We start from the raw sequence: 24,948 nt of genomic DNA on the forward strand, positions 1-24,948 counted from the left end.
TTAATACATAGATATAACAGATTTCTTCTCAGCCTCCAGGTGTTGAGGAACTTTCTAGGCCACTGGCAGTTTCTATGTGTTTAGAATCCACACAACAGATTTCTGTGAACACGAAAGAAAGTTCTTCCTATTGCTTGTCTGTCTGATCTTAAGGCAGAAAAACTTCAGTACCAATTTCTGTGTGCCTGGTTTATGTCACTTTCAGTCATTCCTAACAAACAGCTGCAAACAGTATTTGTGGCAGTGAAGGTGATTGTGTGTAGTGAAAAAGTGCAATTTAATTTTCTGTAATTCTGATTATCATCTTTTTTCTTAAGGCTTTGAAAATTTTTTCAGCAGTTCATGCCTGTTGCCCTTTTGTGGCAGCATATCATCTAGATTTCTAAATCCAAGTAGGAGAAAGTTAATATGTTTTCTCTCTTCTGTGTCAGGGTGGTTAACAATGTGTAATATGAGAATATCAGCCACTTACAGATGTCAGTTTAAACTGCTATAACTCGTTCATCTGTGTGTACCATAAATAGTAAATTGACTGTAAAATGAGTTGGCTAAATAGCATCACTGGGTTGCGTACAAGTGGTTTCTGAAATTACTGGTGGGGGTGAACTGTTCAAGGGCTTTAGGGTCAAATGTGTCCCCTAAATGGAAAGTGTAAAAATCTTCTTATGAAAGTAAAAAAAGTAGCTGAAGCTTGCAAGAATTCATGGCTTGTGAAATGCTTCTGCTCTTTAGCTAAAGAATAATATAAAAGGTTAATTAAATAAAATAGGGGAATTTTTTTTGTCTTACTAAACTCATATTTTCCTGAGATCCGTCCATACTGTGTGTGCACAGAGTACACTACAAAATGGATGGAGTGTATGGATGGAACACACTGAAAAATGGATCATTAACAGTGCAGCAGGAAAAGGAAAGTACTTTTGCTTAAATTCAGAACGCTTTATTCGTTTTTTGTGTCTGAGATGGTTGAATTATTATTCAAAGCTGCCTTGGCAGCTTCAGAGTTGAAGTTTTCAGATGGTATTTCTGGATATCCTGTCATACCATGACTTGAGTGACTTTAACATCTTCGGTGGTTGACGTAAGGTAAAACTATCTTGCTGCAAACAACTAGGTGGTTTAAATTGCTTTCAGAGCCAGATTTATATTAATTTTATATATATATATGCACACACACATGCTATTGTATTTTAAATACTTAGCAGCTTAGTAATACATTAAAAAAATAATACATTTTTTATTAAGTAAACTTTCATATTTGTACAATATGAAATGTGGCTGGGATCCCAACCATTTTAGCATTTCTAAAGTGCGACTGCTGTTTTCATGATATTTATAAAACTGTTTAAGCTTAGCAGGGAATTCATGCTAAGCTTCTGGGTATTTCACAGAATATTAGTTAACAAACATCTTAAATATTACATAGAAAGTGAGCCATAGGTTATTTCTCCAATTACTTGGTGACTAATTGGTGACAGCTGAAACTAAAAGCAAAACTTCTGGTCTTTAACCACTGGTGCAGCTTTTGTGCTTGTTTAGGTGTAGCATAAATTACATATTCTGAGTTCCATAGGTTAATGATGAATTGAGTTCCCACTGACAATCTGTTGTGCTGTTCCATATGGATGATGCACGTTTTAATGATGGCATGTTGGCAGTTCTTCTAGTTAATGTAATGTTTCAGTGAGCCAGGTGTTAGAGTACCATTGAGCTGTGTGTAACAAACACCAGTAACAGATTAGTAACTTCTGAATGGAATTACTCTGGTCTAAGTGTGTTAGCATTCAAAATGATTAGCAGGGAGCACTGAATGTGAAGTGTGATTTAGCAGGGGGAGGGATTTAACAGGTTAGTAAGTTTTCACTTCTCCTGTAACTGACAGAAAACCAGTCAGGACCATGTGATGGTAATAGCATTGAAATGCTCCGTCTAGATGCTGCTGAAAAGCTTCAAGAAAATACTGAGTGGGCTAGGAGATGGTTCACATATTTTGGTGGTGATTTTTATATAACAAGACTATGCTTTGGAAAAATTGAGGGAAAAAAGAAAAGGTTTGAGTGAAAATTTAAGTACCTCACAATGCTGCACAATACAACAAAGTTCTGAAAGAGACCAAAAATTCAGCCAGTATTTCATGCATACCTTACCTATAAGACTTTTCTCTCTGTGATTCAGAAAAATACTTGGTGCTTTTTAATTTTAGGAGCTGTTGTTGGATTTTTTTTCTTTTAAGTTTAAATCACAGATTCTAAGGATTTTTTAATGCTTTCATTCGTGTACTGAGATTAAGATTTAATCTAAGAAGTATATTTTGAGACTAATTTTGCTAAACAATTTGTGCTATTCTGTGCATATTTTGAAATGCTAGCTCAACACTAATTTATTCCTAAAAAATTATTAAAGTGTTAGCAGCTAAATTGCATTTTTATTAAAAGAAGTTAAATTAAATGCTTAATTAATCTGTTCCTAGTGAGTAAAATTTTCCCCAATGCAGTTTGTCCAGAGTGCTTATAATGAAGCCAGGCAGAGAGGTGACTCAGCTTTCGTTTCATTTGTAGTAGTGATTACATTTCTGTCAGATCTCAAATGGTCTCTGAGATTTCTTTTTTTTTTATAACACAGCTTCCACCACTGTTAGCAGTAGTGACTGGTGACTAATTGCTTGGATTTCGAGGGCTGGATTGTGCAACTCTTCTTAAAACAACTATTAGTAAGACAAAATAAGTGCTGATGGCCTGTTTACAGTGCTGACCATGATTGGGAGGGATGTTGGTATTAAAGCAATAGTTGTGACAAAACATCAGATTTATCTGTCTGAAACCGGGCCTGCTGTAGGCTGTGTGAAAATCATCACTTCGCTTAAAGCACAGGAAGTAGATGGCCACAACCTGCAGAAAGCAGCATTTGACCTTGACTAGTCTCAACCATAGTGTCTGGTCATGTGCCAGATAAGGCTTTGGTGTTGTGTCTGCTTGAGATGCTTTTCAGTGAAAACTTTAGAGTCTTCATCTCCTGGCTGGCTCAAGTCCTTTTGTTTGTTTGTGGATTTTTTGTTTGTTTCGGGCTTTTAAGTTGTTTAGTTTGTTTGGAGTTTGTTTGGGGGTTTCTTATTGTTGTTTTGTTTGTTTGGGGGGTTGCTTGTTTTGATTTTTAAATAGGGAAAAAAAACGGCTTTGAAAGGAGCTGTGGAATGAGTAGGAAAAGGTGGTGATAGCAGCGCTCTGATGAAGTTGCATTAGCACATTTCTTTGTACTGGTGAAGACCAGAAGACTGTTTAAAATGAATAGCTGTTCATAATAAGTAAAGGATTTCTCACAAATATCTGTCTTTTTTCCCTGAGAAAATGCTTGGTTTCTCTTAAGCTCAGTTCATCTTTGGTGGGCTAGGATAGCTAATTCAAGAGTTGAATCTTATTAGGAGAAGGTGCTTTCTGACATTGGGGTTCAGGAAAGATGAGGCTTTTGCCCTTGAAACTTTCTGACCCTTTAGAGTGTTGCTGACTCTGTCTAGGAGATAAGGTTAACTCATTAATCAAGTCCATTAGGGTCTCATTGAAGATATTTTTAGAAAGAGTAGTATGAAACTGTAGTAAAAGGTGTTGCACTTCTGGACAAAAAAAATACAGTAGTTTATTACATTGAAGCTCACGATAAATTTAATTTTCTAGAAGTTAAGTATTGACTGTCTAATACTGAATAGCTTTTCTTAAATAAACCAGATTGTCTTTTTTATTTAGAACACTCAATGTATTAATTTGTGTTGAAATTTGGATATTCACAGGTACCTGGATTTATAGAGAAAAAGACTTAGAAATAGTAAAATACAGAGTTCAACAAGTGGAAGTTCTTTTTAAAAAAAAAAAAAGTTTTCTATTGAAACCCTGCTGTGTTTCAGGGTCTATTTCTGGTTCCTGCTTCCAGCTGCCAGAATCTTGAAGCTTTCTCCATTGCTTGCCAGGAGAAACAGGTGTGGAGTGCGCTTCCTTCGATTCCTGCTCTTGGAATCAATGGCTCCCTCTGCAGTCCTCTTACGAGAAGCTAAAGCGTTTCATATCCTCTGCCCTTCCACCTCTTCTCCTTTCCTTGGGAGCAGTACAACAGATCCAAGAGTTCTCTCTTAGCTCCACCTTCCATTATTTTTCTACATATTGAGGACAACTGCGTTTCCTACGTACACTGTGAGTCAGGAGAGGCTCAAGGCTTAGAAAGCAGTGCCTTTTCTGAATGCTGCAGTGAGCCAGATCTGGTGAGGCTGCTGGGTGCCATGGATGGCTGGAACTTAGCGAGGACTCTGGGTTTCAGTTTTCTTTAAAAAAAGACACTAAGAGTGCTGAGCAGGATAGGGTGATGACAGAATGAAGGGAAACTGAGAGACTTGTGGGGAAGAAATGTGCCCAGGAATTGTATAAGAACTGTGGGTGGAGGAGAAAAAGAAGAGTATTTTCAGCTAACAGTGGCTCTTACGTGCTGTTCCTCTCTTCAGTTCATCCTCAGATAGTCACTTAATCAAAAACTTAAAATACCATATTCTTGTTCTTTCTGCAGTACGGCATCATTACTATCATTGAGTAAATAAGACCTAAGCATTTTAATTTTGAAGTATTTTTTTAATCTTAAAATTAATTAATAGGTAGCTGGGCCTAAGAACAAACTTCATTAATATCTAAGAAACGCTTTTGGAATTTTATTGGAATTTTTCTTGCTTATTAATTGTTTTCAGAAGCCTCTTCATCAGATATATCTATTTGAATTAAGATGAACTACCCAATAAAGTGACTTTTAAGCTTTGCAGAAAGATGGAAATGGGTATTACTTTATGAGCTTATTCTAGAAGTTTCATACCATTAAATAAGCTGTGTATCACTTTCTAACAAAAATTCTAAAACCTGCAGAATTCCAAGTGAAAAATAGAGATCTGGAGATCTCTGATCATCCAATTGTTTAATATATGCAGGCAAACAAAAGAAAGTTAGAGTCAAGGTTCTGCAAAAAGAGGAAGGCAGAAATTGTTGCACTGGATCAGGCCTGTTGAATGATCTTTATATATAACTTCTCCTTTCACTTTGTAAAAGTAATGTCATTGCCAGAAACAGAAAAGCTTATACTGCTATTGTTTCTAATCCTCTAATACAGAGATAAATCATTGTACCTATTGGTACATAAACCGTAAAAACTGCAAAGACTTGTGAAATTCAGTGTTGCAATTTGTTTGTTCAAGAACTAATTTTTTGTCTGCTTAGTAGTACATTTTCTCTGTGTATCATCTTACAGGTGTTCTTTTTAGAGTGAGTTGGGTTTTATTTATATTGTAATAGCAAAAGGTTTCTTACACTACTGTCACTCTGCTCTTTTTTGTGTATGCCTCAGTGCTGGGTTGTCTTGCATTGAGGGAGATTTGCAGGACAAATGTTGCGGTTTATTCATGTGAAATCTCCCCTCTGTCTACACCGTTCTTTACTCTGACATCTCATGTTTTTGGAGTGTTGTGGGAGGGGTTTGAGTCTTCATTGTCTCTCCTCATAGACACTGTTCTAAAAGAGGGTGTACTATAGATCTGCTGCAGAATTTTCAGTATTTCTTTCTTCAGCATAACTTATTTTTTCTTGGTGGTTGTTTTATTTTGGGTTTGGTTTGCTTTGTTGTTTTTGAGGTTTTGGGGTTTTTTTAAATTGTGCAACTTTCTAAGATATTTTACTTAGACTTTTCCAGATCAAAGTGCGGGTTCTTGCTGGGTTGGGAGCTCAGTAGGGATTTTTGTCATGTATGTTATCTCTCAATATTAAACTGAATCTGTTCTAGTGTTTGCTAGGGAAATTCAGGTTCAAAGGGACCTTCCAAGGTCTTTAGTCTGACCTCCTGCTCAAAGCAAGGTCACTTCTGAGGTCAGACCAGGTTGTGAGGGATTTTACCTAGTCAGTCCATGAAAGACTTGAAGCGAGGAGGCTGCAAAACTACTCTAGGCTGTCTGTTCCAGTCCTTGACTGTCCTCATGGTGAAAACAGGTTACCTTGTATCCATTCTAGACCTTCCTAGTTCTACCATAGTCTCACTGCTCCTTGTCCCGTCACAGGGTACCCTGTGTGTGAGCCTGACTGCTTGCTCACCTCCTTGTAGGTACAGACACTTGCTGTTAAGGTCTCCCCAAAGTAATCTCTTCTCCAGGCTGAATCAGCCCAGCTCCTGCCTTTACTCACAGGACAAGTGCTCCAGCTTCTTGAGCGTCTTGGTGGCTACTGTGCCCACATTCTGGGTGTACTTCTTGTATTGTGGGGGCCCAAAACAAGGTGCTTGAGACAATGTCTGGAATAATAAGCACTGAGTAGAGGTGGCAATCAGTTCCCCCATCTACTGGCAAGGCTCTTTTTAATAAAGCCTGGGATTCTGGTGACCTTTCCTGACAAGGCACACTGCTGGCTCACGATCAGCTCGCTTTATGCCAAGACCTTTTCTGTGGAACTGCTTCCCAGCCAGTCATCAGCCTGTATTGTTGCCAGGGCCTCTCAGGTGCAAGAGTTTTGTGTTTGTCCTGTCTGAATTCATCCAAATCCTATAGGCACCATTCCACCAGGTTGACTAGGTCTATATGAATGGCAGCAGATGTGTTGATTGATCCTCTTCACTCCAGTTAAAGTTTATCTTAAAATTCTGACTAGAATACACCTTACTGACCCTGCAAGTCATTGGTAAAGATATTTAATGGACTTGTCCTGGAGAAGACTCCTGCAGCACTTCACTTGATACCATTCTTTAGGCAGCGTACAGTATTTTGTCCTCTGAGCCTGACCAGCCAAATGTTTCCTGCAAGTCCAGTTGTTTATCCATTCTAAAAAGAGATTTTTTTTCTAGTTCACTAACAGTCAATTCCTTCCTATGACTTTTTTTGTGTGTTGGTGCATTTTATTACTGGCTTTATTTATCAGTGAAACTCTACCAATTAATCTTTATTTTGTATATTGAATGGTTTCTGTATTCCTGAGTACTTCCTCACTCAGTGATTAATTTTTTTGCTGAACTTCTTGTATCTCTGCTATTGTACCATATCTTTTACAGTTTTTTATAATGCAGATTTTAGTAATTTCAGATACTTCTGTTTACTGTCTGAAGTACAGAAAACTGATTTACCATGTCTTAAAACAGATGGGATTCTCCAGTTGTTTTAAAAGAGATTGTCAGTCCAGGCACAATCTTGTTCTTAGCTCAGGTCTTTTGTTATTTGTCATTATTTGCCCACTTCTCTTTGAAATGAAACCTTGATAGATAAGCATGCTGGAACTGGGATGTCACTAGTGTTCTACATATAAAGTTCATAATAAAGCAACAGTTTTATCAGCAGTACTTCAGTGATTGCCTTGTTCTGGTGGTGATCTACAAGATGTTCCAGTTCTCAGATTTCTTGATTATCATCTAATAAAATAATTTCCCATTCCTACGTTTTTGTTTGGTTTAAAATCATTGCCTCTTAACACTACTTTTTTTTTTTTTTCTTTTTTTTAATGATACCTCCTTTTCTACAGCTTCATTACATTGAATTTCTGTTTTATATGGGGTTCTTGTTAGTTTAGCACTATATATGCTGTATGTAGGGTTTCTTTACTCCGAAAGGCTGCATTTTGTCTTCCCAGTACTGGCCACAAACTGTTCCCTTGCTTACTATTCCTGTGAATTGTACTTGTCTCATACCAGCAACAGGCTAAAATACCTCCTGTGTAAGAGTAATTCTTAAACATTTACTCTCAGTTACAGAACCATGCTGTTTTGCAATGTGGCCACAAATCTGTAGCTATTTTATCCATTGACACACTTGTTTCAGCATTTTCAACAACTGAGTTAAGTGAAATAGATGTCTTTCTCTTTAGCTAGACAGGTGTGAGTCCAGCTGTTAGAGCTCTTGTGAATCAAGTATGGACTGAAGTACAAATAGATTTGTGTGTCTGATATGGTGGGAATATGTGGATAAAAGTTATTTAATAACTGTAAATAGAAATTTTGTTTTCAAACATTGCTTTTACATGAAAATACTATTTGGACTGGGAGACATGGATGTACATGTTTACAAATGTGAATTTACACATATTTGATTGACTGTCTGTCTTATGGATGTCATTAGCACCTTAGAGTTCACCGCTTTATCAGTTCATTCCTGGTTTGCTTAGGGCTGTGCCTGGGCAGTCAAATAATGTAATTTCTTGTATCCTTGTTAGATGTCAATATGCAGATTTCAGGGGTTTGAAAGTATTTTTGACCTGACAAAAGTATTAATGTACAAATGAGTAAAATTTACTGTTTTGGGGGGAGAGCAGGGGCACAAGAGGAGGTGGCTGATGGAATTTTGGTTTGGTTTGGGAGGGTTTTGCCCCTTCAAAGACTGACTAAGCTGTGTTACCTTATCTGACTGAACAGTGGTTCTCTCCTCTTTCCAGTGTAATGTAGTGGCATGCATTTGTGTGTGATTATGATTCAGTACTTTGTTGTGTGGCTTTTGAGTATTGCAGTGTGACCTGTTTGCTGGCTTTGCTGGCAAAGTAGAGCATTGCTAACTGTATCTGGATGTTTATATAAAATACTAATTGCATGTGTTGAATTTTTATATAAAGAGAAGAATGTTTTGCTACCTATGCAAGAGCTTCTGGCTGAATTAAGTGATTAAATGAAGAGCGCATAATTAATCAATGAGCAAATATAATGTAATTTGTCTTTCTCTCTAAAGAAATTACTGAAAATCTGTGCTAAAACTGATATTTTAAAAGCAAACAATTAAACATAAAACTTCCTTACTGCCCTTGGAATCTTCTAACAAGAGAGCCAAAGGAAATGCCTACCTTATGTTGTCATTGGAACAGCATCTATTTGAGGTTTCCTTAGGCCTCTTTTTTACCCTGCTAACTAAGCTGTGTGTGCAGTGAAAGTCTTTTTTCAAAGAAAAGTTATTTTTCACAAGAAGTACTCTGCTTTTGTAGCAATTTCTTTCTGTGCTTAATAAGTTTCTTCTGAAATTTAAATTTTTTTCCAGAAACGTTGATAAACCTTTTTTTTTGCTTCCTGCTTTATACATAGGGAAGAAGTGGTAGAAATAATACTTAGAATGACAAGGGAAGCCCTTAGCAGAGCAGAACTTAAAACCTATGTACTTTGACTGATAGTATTCTGCTGTAGCCATTAAACCATTCTTTTTCCCTTGCTAGATTTTTCTGAAATTTGTGCTATGAAATGATACCATAGCAATGGGGTTGGAGATGTACATATGTTGCTAAGAAACTACATGATCTGTTCTGGACCAGCCACTGTGATAAAGTGGCTGTTTTGAGTTGTTGCGTATGAAAAGGGCCACTTTAGGTGATGTGCATTTTGCTCCACCGATTTCTGACCTGCAATGCTTGCCTTTGCAGATGGAACATGAGGATTTTGTAATGGAGGGGCATGGCAAGACTCCACCTCCTGGTGAAGAAAACAAACAGTGAGTTACTGTGTTTATTTAAAAAGGGCCTTACCATAATAAATGGTGTGAAGCACTCTCGTTTAAATGTGCTGGGAGCATTGGTTGGTTGCTTGGTGCTCACCCTTTTGGTTCCTTAAATATCCATATATATATATATATATAAAATAGTAGATGGTGGCTGAAAAAGAAAAATAGGCAGGATGTTGATTTGCCTTAAATGTAAAAGCATAGAAATATGCATTGAATTTAAAAATATTAATCAGAAATTGTTGTAAAAGGGATAATCATTCTGGAAGCTTGGCACTGATGTAGTGAGTTTGTACATGAGGTTTTTATGCAGCTGCTCTTCACTGAAATAATGTGAAATATGAAAGAGACAGGGCCTTCCTTTTGGTGTGCATATGGCAGATTGGTCCTCTTTGAGCCTTACTTCTTTAGAATGCATTTTAATAAAGGATCAAAAATGACAAAACGCTCTCTTGAGGATGAACAATACAAGATGCTGGTACACAGAGCTTGAACAGAGAAGAAAATTACTAATTTCTGTTAGGAGAAGGCTTTTTCATATGATTTCAAACTGAAATCCAGTACTGGTTGGAATTTTTCCCTGGGTTTTTGTTCAGATAGGAAGAACAGAGCCTTGTCCTAAGTACTTCAGTGATGGTTGTATTCCGTATTCTTTCCATTAGAAAATGCAATGGTAATTCAATTTTGATACTGTAGTTCATTTTTTTCTTTTCCTGTCATTTGGAGCAAGCAAGAAGGTGGTCTTTGGAAAATCTAGATCACAGAATTCTTTTTTTCTGAGCCTAATTGGATGTCTCCTCATGAGAATTTCTTGTTGATTGCACCACGCTTGTTGCAGAAAGGCTGGGATGTGACTTGGGGTGAAGATCTACTTTTGTTTCTTAGATGTGCTGGCAACTGTAAGTGCATTGCATCTGTGACAGTGAGAAGCCATTTCTGAGGTAGGCAAGTTGAGGTCAGCAAAGTTCTAGTGCTGAACATGCACATTCTTTCCATCATGGACATGAGCCAAACTTCTCAAAGTAATTGTTATTTCTATCTATTCAGACTGAGCAACTTACTGTAGTACCAAGAGATACAAAAGTTGTTGAAGTAGAAATTTTCAGAAAGATACAGAAGAAAAATAAGTGGAGAAATAAAAAGGAGGAGTTGGATTTCTGCTCTCCTGAATTGTTTCTTTATATATCTAGTTGTTTACTAAAATACATTATAGTGAGTAATTTGAGTGATGTTGTATTAGATTTGTCATAGCCTTGTGTTTGTTAGGTGTCCTATTTTAAGTGCAAGTGGAAACTAGAATTACTTTATAGTTTATTTGATTTTTAATTGGTGCTTTTCAAGTGGCTTAAAACACTATCTCTCGTCTCAAAAACTGTTGTTACTAAAGAATATGAGATTAGTGATAGGCGGTATTATTTTTGAACTAATAAATTTGTGTTCAGGTGGTATCTGGAACCTTGTCATACAGATTCTGCTGTAGGAATATCATTCTTAACAATATTTTGATTGAAGTCTAAAGGTGCAATATTAGTAATGCAACGAAGAGTTAAAGGTATTTGTTTTATGTGACTTGTAGCATAATGCCAGCAAAATTCAATTGTGGGTATTGCTCTTAAATTTAAATCAATCACTTGAATCTTTTTCTACCCACAGTATCAAATTTTCAGCTCACTAACAAAATTACCTGCCTTGAGAGAGTTTAACTCTTGTCATAAGAGAAGGAAGAAAAAATCTGAAATTACTTCTTTTGTATTATTTACTTGCAGTGGGGATTAGCTGGACATCAACATACTGGACTGGGTTTTTGAAAGAGCATGGAGAGGAACTCTGGAGCATCTGACAGAGGAGAAGCAAAGAAAGCTGTGACTATTTAGCCTTGAGATAAGAAAATTTGGGGCAGGATATTATTATCCATGTGTATAGATGTCTGATGAGACTAAGACAGAGCCACATTTTTCACAGTGGTGCCTGCTGGAGAGGGAAGAAGCCATTGGCATAAACTGAAATACAGGAAATTCCAGTTAAACACAAGGGAAAAAACGTTTTGTTTTTTTACTGTTAAACATGGTCAAGCCCTTGGAAGAGGTTACCCAGAAAAGTTGTGCCTTCATAGCCCTTTAAGTGTCTCAAAACTCAGCTGTGCACAACCCCAATCCTTCTTCAGCCTGCTCTAGTTAACCGTCTTTTGAACAAAGGGATGGGATTGATGATCTCAGAGATCCCATCCATCTGCAGTGATTCTGTGATTTGGTGTACCCATGTCTACTGTTGTCCTCCTAGTTGGTTTGAAATAACATTGGAGCTTGTTACTGAAAGGTAGATTCTAAGACTGAATGTAGAGTCAGATGTTCTCTACAGAAATAGCTGCACCACTGAATACACTTCCTTCCCTTTCTAGCTGTCATTAGACTTAAAAGAATTTACTGCCTCTACAGCTATGCAGCTGGAATGTTTTTTCTTTGACTGCCTCTCATTTACTTTTCAGGAAAGTTGGCCATTGTAATTTAATTGCCTTTCATTAGGCAGCCTGATCTGGGTAGCTCTGCACTGAGATTGTTGAGGAAGTGTTCAGAAGATAGAGTTTCAGCAAGGGAGTGAACTTGCGCCAGAGTTCTAGAGCAGTCTGCCAGTGTTGACCTCCTAGGAAAGCCCTGCAAATTTCTTAGTATTTATCTACATTTCAGTGGGCTCAGAGCTTTATTGGAAGGAACAAAAATGAAAAGATGCTTCTGAGAGACTCTGAATGGATGCAATAGTTCTTACCTAGCCCTGGTTTTGTATGAAATTTCCTTTGCTAAGGTATGCCTTCAAAACTGAATACAAGGAGCCAGCATCCATGGATGATTTCTGGCACTTTATGAAACAGATTATTTCCCCATTTAGACTTGGGGATAAAAACTGGGCATTTTTACCTTCTAGTATTAAACAAACACACAAAAAATGCAAACAAACCCAGCAGCAACAAACAATTCTGCTGCAATGTCGTGAACCTTTTTTTCTGCTGTACAGAACAGTTCTTTTGGACAGATTTACCATACTGAAGTTACAGCATTTTAAGATTTTTAATTGAACTGTAGATCATATTTGTGAAGTGCTGTCTTCTGATACCTGTCACTTTTAGGGGAAGGAATTACCTGGTTAAACTGTATACAAGGTCTTCAGAAATCTTCAACTGATCATTTACAACATGGATATAATTTATTTTAATTTAAGCTAATTATGAGGAAGTTACCCATTCAAAATCCTTAGTAAAAGTGAGAAATGGATTGGACACAGTCATCTTGGTCCTGTGAAAGATTTGCAGTTTATGTGCAATGCATGTGTCACAAAGGTGTCATGGTTGTGCAGCAGGGATTTATGCTAAAAACTGCACTTCAGAAGAAGTGAGCCTGCTCGAACTGCTGGAGCTGATCATGGCCTTCTCAGATCATGCTCCTGCTCTGGCTGAGGGCCAATGACTCATTGACAAATTGTTACTGCTCAGTGTTTATGTACTCTGTAACCTTCTCCCTTCTTGGCTCTCTGGCATGGGATATAACTGTGTGTTACACTTGGTCACATTATTTTGTTATGTGGCTAATATGTTTTATAAGAAACCAGTTTCCTTCCTTCCCTCCCAGTGGAGAAAGATGTCATTATGCTTAATTACAGGTGAACATTTTGTTAGAGGTATTCCCTCACATTTTCATCCATTACAAACAGGCTGACCTGAACTGCCATGCTTAGGGAGTAAATATTATCTTCCCCCCACAAAATACTTACATTTTACATGGCAGCAGCCTTTTGTGCTCTTTTCAGTAATAGGGCTTTTACTTTGTTAGTGCTGGAGCAAAGATTATGAGGCAAATGTGATCCAGAAACATCTTTCGAAAACAGTCAAACTTCTCTTGATGAGCAGGGAGCAGGGATAGGGGCAGGAAAGAGAATTCTGCTGAAGTCCTTAAATTGAGGTTCTGCTCCTAGCTCTAGCAGCATTAAGTAGCAACTTTGCCTGTGCTAATAAATTACCACCTGCTGTCACAACCAGAAATGTATGCACCCTAACCTATGAGTGAAAGAGACAAGGTAATGGAAAGCTACTCCTTTTTATAAAATAAATGTAAATGTTTTACTCTTCCTAACTGACACATGGAGTGGTCTGTTTGACAGTAGCTATTTAGACAAAAAGTGAGCCAAGTTCATACTCACATTTAGTAGGAAGGTAAGCCAAGCTGCTACTGCTGTTTGAAGCACCTCAGCTGGCTATTCCCCCCACTTGCTGTTTTGTAGTAATGGGAGAGAAAAGTCTTCAGCTCTCTTGATAATTTGTACATCTGGAAGTGATTCATATTGTAAGAAAGGTATCAAAACAAGATCATTTCTGTAATTTAGAAAGCATCATTGACACTTTCAAGCCTACTGAATAGGCTTTTCCCTTGCTTGATAGTTTAATGTACAGATTCTGAGGCAAGTGTTTTTAATGAAACCCTCCAAAATTGTAGTAATGCCAAAATTACATTGGAACCACTGAGAATCACAAAATTGTTTAGCATTTGGTAATAGTATCTTATTTTTCTTTGACATTTCAGCTGGAACATTCAATGTCTTCCTGGATTTGTGACACTACAGTTAAAAGAAAGTAGTATCTAAATTTGCCTAACCTGGAAACAGGAATTACAGACTCTGAAAGTCATCTTGTCCAATACCATGCTCTAAGGGGGGTGGGGGGCCAGATTTGAAGGTTAGATTAAACTTCTACATTGTATCAGGCTTTTGGGTTTATTCTAGAGCTTTTCTGGACAGTCTGTTGCAATATTCATCACCCTCACATTGAAGAAAATTTCCTAATATACAGTAAGAATTTGTGATCATTGCATTTCATCTTTGAATGTGTGTGTCTGAACTTGGCCCAGTCTTTATTAAAACTTACCACTGTGTGCACTTATACAGCAGAATAATTCCCTCCTCCCCCTGGCTTAGCTTTCCTGTGTGAAAACTATGTGAAATCAAGAAGCCAAGTTTACAGGCCAGTCTTTGTTTTCTGCAGCCTGCTGATGTCAAGGGCACATGTAAACATCACTGCTATAATGGCACAAAAGAGCCAATCTTACTTTTCATGGTGTTGCTGAAAACTATAAGGAGGTTGCAGTGGTATAACGTGAAGTTGTCTGGCGTGGTTGGTGGGAATGATAGAAATTGTTATGAACTACTGCAGAGTTGTTTTGAGTGGTTGAAAATCCAGAAAGGTCCCTAGCATAGCTTCTGTTCCTGTAGGATAAAACATTGTTCTTACCAAATTTAAAGTAAACTGTTAGCTAAAGGCTTGTATAACAGGGGGTTTGTTTGATGTTTTAAGGACATTCAGTATTATAGAAAATATTGAGACTTGCCTTGAGTGCCATTGCACATTTTTAATTTACTGGTAGTACTGACCTCAGCAGAGGTTGGTTTTTGTCAGAAGATCCACGCTGCAATTTTCAAAGTAGCATCCAAATCCTAATTCAGATTATCAATTCAGATTTGAGATACCTAATTTTGCATATCAACCCAAATTCTGTGAAATTAATGGCAAGTTATTTCTTGAATTACATTCAAGAATTATATAAAGTCATAGCTGTTTTTATATTGCTGATTGTTCTCTGTGTGTAAAAGAAGAAATGCCCCCAAACATTTGTGTCCTCTGCTCGAGATCCTAACAAGTCACCACAGGGAGATGTGGGATGTTGGTGTACCAGACATCTCTGTCACAGGGTGTTGCAGGTCTGTCAGTGTGTCAGTCTGTGCTTCAGACCCATTGATAACTCAGGCTTGCTCTGATACCGGTATATGAGTAGGAGGGTTCTAACTTTTTAATTTTATCTCCTTAGAGATTTGATAGGGTATTTAAGGGTGTGAGACCATTAGACTAAAACCAAATGAGAACTAGTCCAGCTAAGGATTAAGGAATATTTTCATCACCTTCATACTGTACAAATGTTTTTAGTCCATAGAGGGGAATGAAGTGGCAGGACAACTTTGCATTTGAAGGCAAGTCTACCTGTGTGTTTAAGGGGGCCCTGAGGCATAGAGAAAATAATTGCCCTTTGTTGTGCAATTGAGTGGGTAGAAATGAATGAGACAGGAGCAAAATCTGCATCTGTAGATGCAGATGTGTTTTAGCTGTCACTTGTAAGCCAATAAAGTTACAAAAGCTGACTTGAACCCTTACAATGTAGTACTTCTGAACTCTATGCAGAATTTATACACAAGCACTTTAAAATGGCAAAAGTTTCATTGTCTTCTATATTTTACAGGTTCAGTGTTATAATTAAATGTTTCGAAGTTTTTGTACTTAAAATTATAAGTATTACCCACAGGGAGACTCTTACCTGAGTATTCCAAGCAAAAATATTTTTAAATTAGGCATTCACTTCTGAAAGTTAGACTTGAAAAGGTTTTCATCTGTCATTTCATTAATTTTAAGACTCTGCATTTCATGTCCTCAATGATTTTATCTTTTTTTTGCCTTTCAAACCATGAACAAACTGAGGCTTTTCATATACCTTGGCTAACCTACAGCCTACTGTACTGCTGTTTTGCAAGTATTTCTTAATATGTGGAAAGAAACGGAAGCCAGACAACTGACCGTTAAGGGGGATAAAAAAGGAAGTCACACATAAAAAAGTCAACTTTGGAAGTGAAGTTCCCACTTATTATCACAATGTGTTTAGTCTACACTGCTGCTGAATATTGAGAGAGGAAAATATTTTGGATAGTGTACATTCTAAGTGTGAATGCTTTGGCACTTCTTTTCTGAGGATTTTATGGTGCTGTCTTCCAGATGTCTTGTGGTGAGAACAAGCTAGTTTGTTTGGGCTCTCCCCACCCCCCAACATTTGCATTTGTCCTGCATAGGAAGTGCACAGAGCCTGCTTCTGAATTTGCAGTCTCATCTGATCAAGTGACTACTTCACACTTGTCTTTGCAAAACCAGAGAAAATGTATGTTCCATTCCAGATTGCTTGATTTATGAACGTGATACTGCAAAATACTCATAGAGTCACATATCCTTGATACTTTGATTGTTATCTCTGCTTATTCCAGTTAGTGGTAATTCCGATTGCTGGTGGAATGGAGGATATCCTGATTTGCTGCTGTCTTACAGAGCTTACTTTACTTTGAAGGGGAGAGTATTTGCATACTGATCATATTACTAAAATCCCAAAGCCTCTGTGTTCCAAACACCACCACCCACTCCTCCACCTACTCCTGTCTTCTAGACCCTTTCCAGGAATTCTAGGAAAAACTATCTGCTGGACACTCTACTGACATCTGGAGTTCTTTGTCCAAAAAGTTGGGGGTTTTTAGGTCTGTTTGATTAGTGGCCGTTCCTTTTCTCTCTCTCCCAAAGTTGCCTTTTCTCTCTCCCAAAGGAGCTGCCCGAGGTAACTGCCCTCTGATGTATCATTTATTTGGATGGCTGAACATTGCTCTCTTTTCAGCATTTCATTGCTGTTTAAATGGCAGCTCTTGGATGACACCTACCATGGGAGTCAGATAACAGACTTAAAGAATAGCAAGCAAAATCACCTAAGATTTAGTGGTAGACTTGGCAGTTCTGGGTTGATGATTGGACTTGATGGTCTTGAAGGTCTTTTCCAACCTAATACGATTCTATAAGGGCTTTTAATAATTTTGAGTCCTGTCTAAATTAGCATTTTGTCTATATTCTTAATCTAAAAATACAATTTAGACTAATTTGTGTGGTATCTACACCAAGTTAGTGCCACTAATTTTGATTTGCTAAGGATTTAGTTTTTGGACTGCTTGCACAGGTCAGTTGCATCATAAATGTGTATGAATTACAGTCCTAATATTTTTTCCCCTTTTTTGCATCAAACTTAAGGTGTTCACTGCTTTTTTCTCTGCTCCATTCTCTCAAAAAAACCCCACAATTCATCAATTTTTTGTTATTTTTTGTGTGTACACTCACAATGATTGAATGGTTGAATCTTCCTTTTAAGGTCAAGAAGGAGTGCAAGGGGAAAAAAGTGCTACTGCTTTTATGTCATATAAATGAGTTTGTGATGTCTTTTTGTTTGTGTGGAAAAAGTAGACATTTTGACTATGTGTTACAGCTTAGATACAGTAGCAGTTAAAGTAGAGAAAGGTAAATGGTCTTGGTTCTAAGATGTGGATACTAGCCTTGATGAAGTGACCATTATTGGTTGAAGAAAAGGAAGGAAGGAAAAAAAGCAAGCTTTTTATTTCCATGCAGAAGATATTACTTACTTTGTATGACTAAAAATATTGTACTATGTGGTAAACATGGTATCAATTAAAAACTTGTTTACAGAGATATTTTGGAGGTCTTAAGCTGCATTGCTCTTCTGGCATGCTGTGGTCTGGAGAGCTGGTATGATTTCTTTTACTCTTACCTAAATAGATTGAATTTGCTGGATTCTTTGCCCTAAGTCAAAGTTGTTCATATTTGGGACTCGTACTGGTTTTTAGGTTACTGCATGCATTTGAATATTTGTGACAGCTACAGCTTGTAGAATTTTCTGCCTGGATGGCTAGCTGTTCCTTTCCTGACATTTCAAACTGAAGGACTGTACATGAAGGCAAATTACTCAGGCAAGATGTTCAAGTCACTTGGAAAGATCAGTTTACAGATTTTTGCAGCAATAAATAATGCTTTAATTTAAAAAAATAGTCAAATTAGGGAAATCCTCTCTGTACAATAATCCATTCAAAATACATTCTTTTTATTCTGCTTTTACTTTGGGTGTTTTGTTTTGGGCTGGCTTGCTTTCATCATTATTATTATTATTTAACTTAGCATATTATGGTTCCTTTAATGAGAACAAAGGAAAATGGGTTGGTGCCAGCTTCAACCAAGATGCCAGAAATTCCTTTGCTTAAGAGGTTTCCGGCCCAGTGACTGAACTCCCCATGCTAAAACTAAAGACAAGTTAGAAAAATCTGTTGAGAGATAGTGGACTATCTCACCAAAAATAAATTAAAGCAAAAAACCAAAACAAAACAACAACAACAAAAAATAAAAACCATTGAGCAGAGCATATATTCCTTTTAGGTAGGAAAAAAAAAAATCGAACTAGAATAAGACTTTCAGTCCAAAAGTCTTCCTTGTCTTTTCTGAGATATCTTAAAAGTATTTGTAAGAAATCTGCTTTTTAGTATAGTCTAAAGGCACTGTATAAAGAAGGGGTCCTGTTGTGGTAAAGTGTTTGTAGACATGAAAAACGTTTTTTCTTAAATATTCTAACCTGGTCACATGCAGAAGCTTGCTGTTATTTTAAAATGTTTAAAGCCCCAAGGCTTAAACAGGGTGAAGGAAGACTAATGAATGAAATTATTATTCCTTTTGAAATTCTTAGTAACAGTTATGGTTGATAGAAAGTCAGTTGGATCAGTCCTGTAACTGGCATGGTAATTTGCATGCTGTAAATAACAACTAGAAAGCAACACTTGTTGTGTATATGGATGGGATGACATACTGTACCATTCCCCTGAATGTCTCTATTTGAAAGATGCATGGAAGTCTTTGAGGCCAGGCTGGATGGGGCTTTGAGCAATCTGGTCTGGTGGAAGGTGATGCTGCCCACAGCAGAGGGGTTGGAACCAGATGATCTATAAAGGGCCTTTCTGAACAAAACCATTCTATGATTCTCTTTTCACTTTCATTCATATGATTGCATTAAACAGATAACTGTCTCCAATTTCCTTGATATTTTGGCAGTTTATAGGATTTGTGTGTGTAGAAAAAGTAGGAACTGAAGAGGAAGACCTGTTAGGATAGAATTATAGCCTTCAAAATGAAGATGCTTCTGGGTTGATAATAGCAGGTTAAAGAAATTCGAAGAACACAAGTTTCATTGCATTTTATGTTACTGGAAAGTACTTATTTAATTACAAGGATATGGATATAAAAACTCAATCAACATTTAGATGTGGACTTCATGGTGGGAGATGATGTTGGGGGTCAATTCTTTCAGTTTCTAGAGAAGTTAAATCTCATGCAATGGCTTTTCATGTCTTTATCTTTCCCAGATAAGTTTGGAGTCTCTTGTCCAGTTTTAGTCCAGTTCTGATCAAGTGAGGCAGAGAAGAACCTATAATAAAAGTACCCATATATTAAATTTCCATATCTTTCTAGAGAAGAGACCAAAGTTGATTTCACCACCAACCAAAGGGTTTCAGAGCAATACAAATAATTATCTATTCTGGTTATGTCTTCTAACAGCTAATCATGTGTGTGCTTTGGGATTAGCTGCAGTAAATGCTAGTTTTTTGCCCAGGCACTGAAAGAGGTGAAAACTATTTGTGAGAAGAGCTCTGCATAGAGTTCAATATACTGTTAGAACCTTGGCATCAAAGGAGAACTGGCTGTGCAGGAAGCTGGGATTAGTGTGGAAAGTAGAGGTTCAGTGATGTGTGACAGAGATTCGTAGGAAATGAGCTTTCAGTTCTGTTGTTCACCCAACAACTTTGTTAAAAGACAGATTGAAAACTTTCTCTTTCTCCAGTCTGGAAAGGACATTTGGGGAATTGAAGCAGTGGAGGCTTAGTGGTAGATTATTTATAGACTGAACAGTGAGGGAAAGTATTGCAGCAGATTGAGGAAAAATTAGGTGGAAAAATGAGTGTTTGCAAAATTTGTTGAATAAAGTTTTCCTTCTGACTCATTATCTTTTCCTGAGCACTTCATTAACGTATAGGGTCAGAACTTGGCTCGGGCTTGAAGTCACGTGTCATTCTTAAACTGAAGTTTTCAGGCCTTGTATTCTTCTTTTTTTCCCTGGCAAAATATGAACGGGGTCTGAGCTTAGTATGGCTCCAAAGCAGTGTTGCAATATGAGTTTTGAATAATAATAATTCCTAAAATGTGTTGATAGGTTCCTTTGTGTAAGGGATGCAAAAGCTGCTGTTACCTTTTCAGAAACCAAGCAAGCTTTTCCTTTGTTGGATGCTTTTAGTCATGGTATTTTTCTCTGAAGAAACAATTTACATTATACTTTTGATTACTGTCGTTAAAAACCACTGCCAGCTCTGTTTTCAGAATTCTGCAGCATAAAATATCTTGCTATTTATTAAGTGTGGAAGGGGATGACCCCCCAAAAAACCCTAGTTTTCCTTGGAGTGAGTGTTTTGTCATTGAAGAATGTTTGAGCTCTTGAAAGTTTTGCACTCCTGCAGAAAGAGAGGTTATCACTCCTGCACAATGGCTTAGGTGAAACTGCTATGAAGGCTTTAAAAAAAAGTATGTTGGTACAGCCAGAATTAGCTATCATCTTCAATTTTCAAAAGTGTTTGGCTTCAGAATCTCTCTCTTCAGAGAAAATAGTTTAAAAGTGATCTGAACCATCCATTATCCAGGACTGAGGCTGTTTTTAATTATTCCCTTGAAATAAACCATATGGCAGTTTTAAGAGCACCCAATGAATAGTTAAGACTTTTTATTCTCCTCTGCTTGCTTTTTATTATTAGAAATTGTGAAACTATGAAACATACTCCTTGCATACATGTCCCTACCCTGAGTTATGCTTTTAGCCTTAAAGACAGGGCACTTTTCTGATCGCTTTTAACTTGAAGAGTTATGCTTGATTGCATTGTAATCCCAGTCGGTTGGACTGCCGGGGACTGGTTGGGGAACTGGTGAGTAATCTGCCTCCAATTCCCTTGCATCTCTTACTGCACCCCACTTCTGGGGTTGGGAGAGGGAGATCTGGAGAAATCTAACTGATGAGCTGCAGCAGGGTAGAGGGCATGTAGGCTTCAGTTCACTTTGGCAATATAATCTGCCTTTTTTCCACTAATATTTCAGGAGGCAAACTCTTCACCAGCAGGAGAAAGGACAGTTGGTGACAAGGCACTCACATTATGAGAAACTTGTTAATATTTGAGGTTTCTGCTGAGGAGCTGTGTTAGTAGGAGATAAATTGACTTTTCCACTCTCATGGTATCAGCTATGATGAACTTCCTGGGGGAAAAAATAAGTCTTACACTTAGTGACATGGGTATATAGGCAGTAAAGAAAGCCTAGTGGGTGGGGTCCAGTGTTGGTACGATGAGGGTGCAGCCTTCAAAGTAAGATATGACATGAAACTGTAGGACTTTGAGCCCAAACAAAATGCCAGCTCATGAAAGAGGGAGTTTGCATAGGGACTGGGATGAACTCAGATTCTTTAAAAACTGAGAAGATCTACAGGTCAGACAGACCAGGTCTTGTTTTTGAGGTGACAGCTAGAGGATGTGGATACCTCAATTCCAGTGGACACTGGAGCATGCCTCTGTACATAATATTGAAGCCTAATTGCTTGATTATTATTGTTAGGTCATCAAAAAGAATAAGCTCTTACTAGAACCACAATACAACTTAATATGAATTAAAAAACATTTCTCTCCTGTCTCAGTTGAGATACTAGCACAGGGAATCCACAATTGTAAGCATCTCTCTTAATGTGCATGTATATGTCTGCTCATATTGGATACTGTCCTCATAGGAGCACTGTGAGGCTTCATTAACAATTTTAAAGTGCTTTATGATCCTCAGATGGAAGGAGCTTAGAAATGAAGTGTTTGTAATCAGATAAGTTAGTAGCACATAACAAGGCTATAACCTATTAACACTGGCTATTAACAGCCTGTTGGCATCCAAATAATTAATGGTTAGGTTTTTGAAATACAATTGCCGTCTGAAAAGGAATGTGCAGGTTTTGGATATGCTGTATACTTTTATGATCTACTCCACTGTTTTCTGGACTACTGTGCTGCGTTACAAACAAATAAAACTCAACAATCCTCCCAAATCAAACAAAAACCCAAAAACTTTTCATTAGCCATCTTGATCAATATGCTAGCAAGAATAGGTAAAGAATTAGTGCCTTTCAAATGGTACTTTAGTGGAAAATTTTCAATTAAAGCTACAGTTATTTAAGAATTACCCATGCCGGCCTCTCTAAATATTTTTGGTTAAATTACGATTTGCTTACTTTTTGATTAAAAAAGCTAGAACATTGGTAAGGTGAAATTTTATAACAGTTATTTCTGCTTGGATACATAGCAAATCAAGTGAGTGCTTGTTTCTGAAAGTCATCACAGTATTATCAACTCCTTGAAATAAAGGCTTCCAGGACTTCAGAATGGAGAGTTGGCAAACCCTAGAAAAATTAAGAGGATTTATAGGTCTCAGTAAAACAATTTGGCTTTTGAGAGGGAGTAAAATTGTCTGTAGCTTAATGCATACTGTCTTACTCAGTGTGAACATGCACAGAACATGTAGCTGCAGTACATAATGTATTTTTTCAGGAGAGGGCAACTGTTTCATAGATATGCATATACATTTGCTTTTATGAAACTGTGTGAATCGGATGCCTTGGTTTGGATTTTGTCATTAGGGATTTAGAGCAATTGTGGTGTTCTCTTCGGGTCTTGCCACAAATAAGATGTTCCCCGAGTTTTCACCACATTTCCTAAATTGCTATGTTTGGATTAGACCAGCCACAAAACACTCCAATCTGCTACATCCAGCAGGGCAATTCTCTGCTCTGGTTTAGACAGAGCAACCTGAGCAGTTACATCCAGCTGCTTCTATTTCATTAAGTACCCAAACACACAACTCACATTAGCTATTGCCAGAGTTTCTTGAGCCTGCAGAGACAGATGGTTACAGTGCAGGCTGTAGTCCTGTTGAAGAAATCCCATCTGCCAGTCCAGTGGCAAAATCCCCACTTTGAGTTTCTGTACGTTCCCGCCTGGCTACCACACCTTATCACGAGGGTGGGAGCAAAACATGTCAGAAACAGAGCCACTAGCCTTTCATGGCCCCCTGATGAGGCCAGTGGCTTATGTTCTATGATAATACATACTAACAATTTTAATTCTCACTCATAAGATGTGCAGCTTCTGCCCCCCCAAATTAATTCCTTTGGAGTGCCCTCCACGTTAGTTTCATTCCATCACGTTGTCGTGAATGAGTGATTTAGATGCTTAAAGAGGTCTGGTCAAAGTTTGGCGAAAGCACCATGTCTGTGACAGAGTTCAAGATGCATTTGGATGATGCTCTCAGGCACGTGGTGTGATTTTTGGGGTGGCTTGTGCAGGGCCAGGAGTTGGACTTTAGTGATCCTTGTGGGTCCCTTCCAACTCAGAATAATTGGTGGTACTGGAATTATTGGTAAAAGCAGATTTTCATATAAATTTGTAAAGGCACAACTTAACAGAGTTTGATGGCAAGGTTCCCTCTGTTGCTTACTACCTGGATGAAGCATAGCAAGGAAAATCATTGATCATAATCAATTTGATTTGTGCAGAGACTGGGAGTACAAAAAAGAGTGCAAAGGGTTAGGGAGACCATCCTGTTGAATCATGAGAGTTAGCCTCACACTTGATCAGTGGTTTTATGTCTAAAGGATTTAGCAGCACTTAATCTTTGGCTAATATTACACAGAATGATTAAGTAGAAGTTCGTGTAAGTATAGCAGTAATATAAGTGTAGATCTGTGATGGCAGTGTTCATACTCTACTTGCTGTAGCATATTTAAACCAATTTGCACACACCCAGGCAAAGTATGTACAAAGGTGTATGTGTTAAAATTTCTCCTCGTGTTCAGGTGCGTTTTGGCTTTTTTACTTTCTACTTTGTTACATTGCATAACTGTACAGAATTATAAACTTGTACATTTTACGGGTTCGATCCTGAGGGTGCTCCCGAGAGCTTCCCGAGCGAGCTGTCATTTCCCTCGCCAGGCATGGTTCCATTACACAGTCAGCTCCAGCATTTCCTACCTGTGTAGGGCTGACTCAGGAGCAAGTCTCCTCACGGCAGGATCATACCCGCGTCACCACATCCTTTTGCTGAACTGCAGTCTTTACTGTTTCTGCACATTCAGGGTAACATCTGGAAACATCCTGCAGATTTTTTTTTTAATGTTACAAGATGCTAGGATTCTCTGTTTACACCGCTGTTAGAGCGGTTATCTATGGAAATTTTTGGGAGGAGGCTGTGGAGCGTCTGCCAAATGGCTGAGTTGCAGCCTGAGACTTAAAGCAGACAAGGCAGCAGGAGAGACCGAGTTTGCTCTGCTGTCCTGCGGGTGTTCCTGGACCTTGATCTCGGGTTTATGCGTGCGTGTGGTGTGGGCAGTCTGGTTACACGCTTAACTTTGGTCTGAGCATGAACCTCTTGTCCTTGAGTCAGGAGGGCGTTGTGCTTAAAATGGGGGTTCCTCTGCAAGCGAGCGCCAGGGTCGGTGTTCCGGGTGCACCGCAGCACAGCGCGTGTGGTTGGAGGGACTTAGCATTCACCATTCGCCGCTTGTCGGCTCTGCAGCCCTAATGTGGTATTAGCATAATTGGCTGCTGGCTTTTTAGCCGGTTTTAAAGAGAGGAGCTCCATCTGGGCCGCCCTCCGTACTCTCGGGGCTCCTCCAGGGTACCCTCCCTGTGCCTCGCGTCTGCCCGACGAGGACGGGGGAAGCAGGATCCCCGCGGGGCGCGGGGCT

At 38.2% G+C, this 24,948-nt stretch overlaps 1 protein-coding gene across 10 annotated transcripts in view; it reads left to right on the top strand.

Moving 5' to 3' along the window:
* Positions 1-24,948, top strand: part of TNRC6B (trinucleotide repeat containing adaptor 6B) — a 134,852-nt gene that overhangs the window by 25,418 nt on the left and 84,486 nt on the right. For 8 of the 10 annotated variants that reach the window (XM_058864535.1, XM_058864548.1, XM_058864546.1 and 5 more), the window contains one exon: positions 9,387-9,454. The exons of the other annotated variants lie outside the window; for them this stretch is intronic. In XM_058864535.1, the coding sequence (XP_058720518.1) occupies positions 9,387-9,454 (68 nt within the window). The remainder of the gene's footprint in view (positions 1-9,386; positions 9,455-24,948) is intronic. 10 annotated transcript variants of the gene reach the window in all.

The sequence above is a fragment of the Poecile atricapillus genome, chromosome Z (genome assembly GCF_030490865.1).
Source record: "Poecile atricapillus isolate bPoeAtr1 chromosome Z, bPoeAtr1.hap1, whole genome shotgun sequence".
In the NCBI taxonomy this organism is placed as follows: domain Eukaryota; kingdom Metazoa; phylum Chordata; class Aves; order Passeriformes; family Paridae; genus Poecile; species Poecile atricapillus.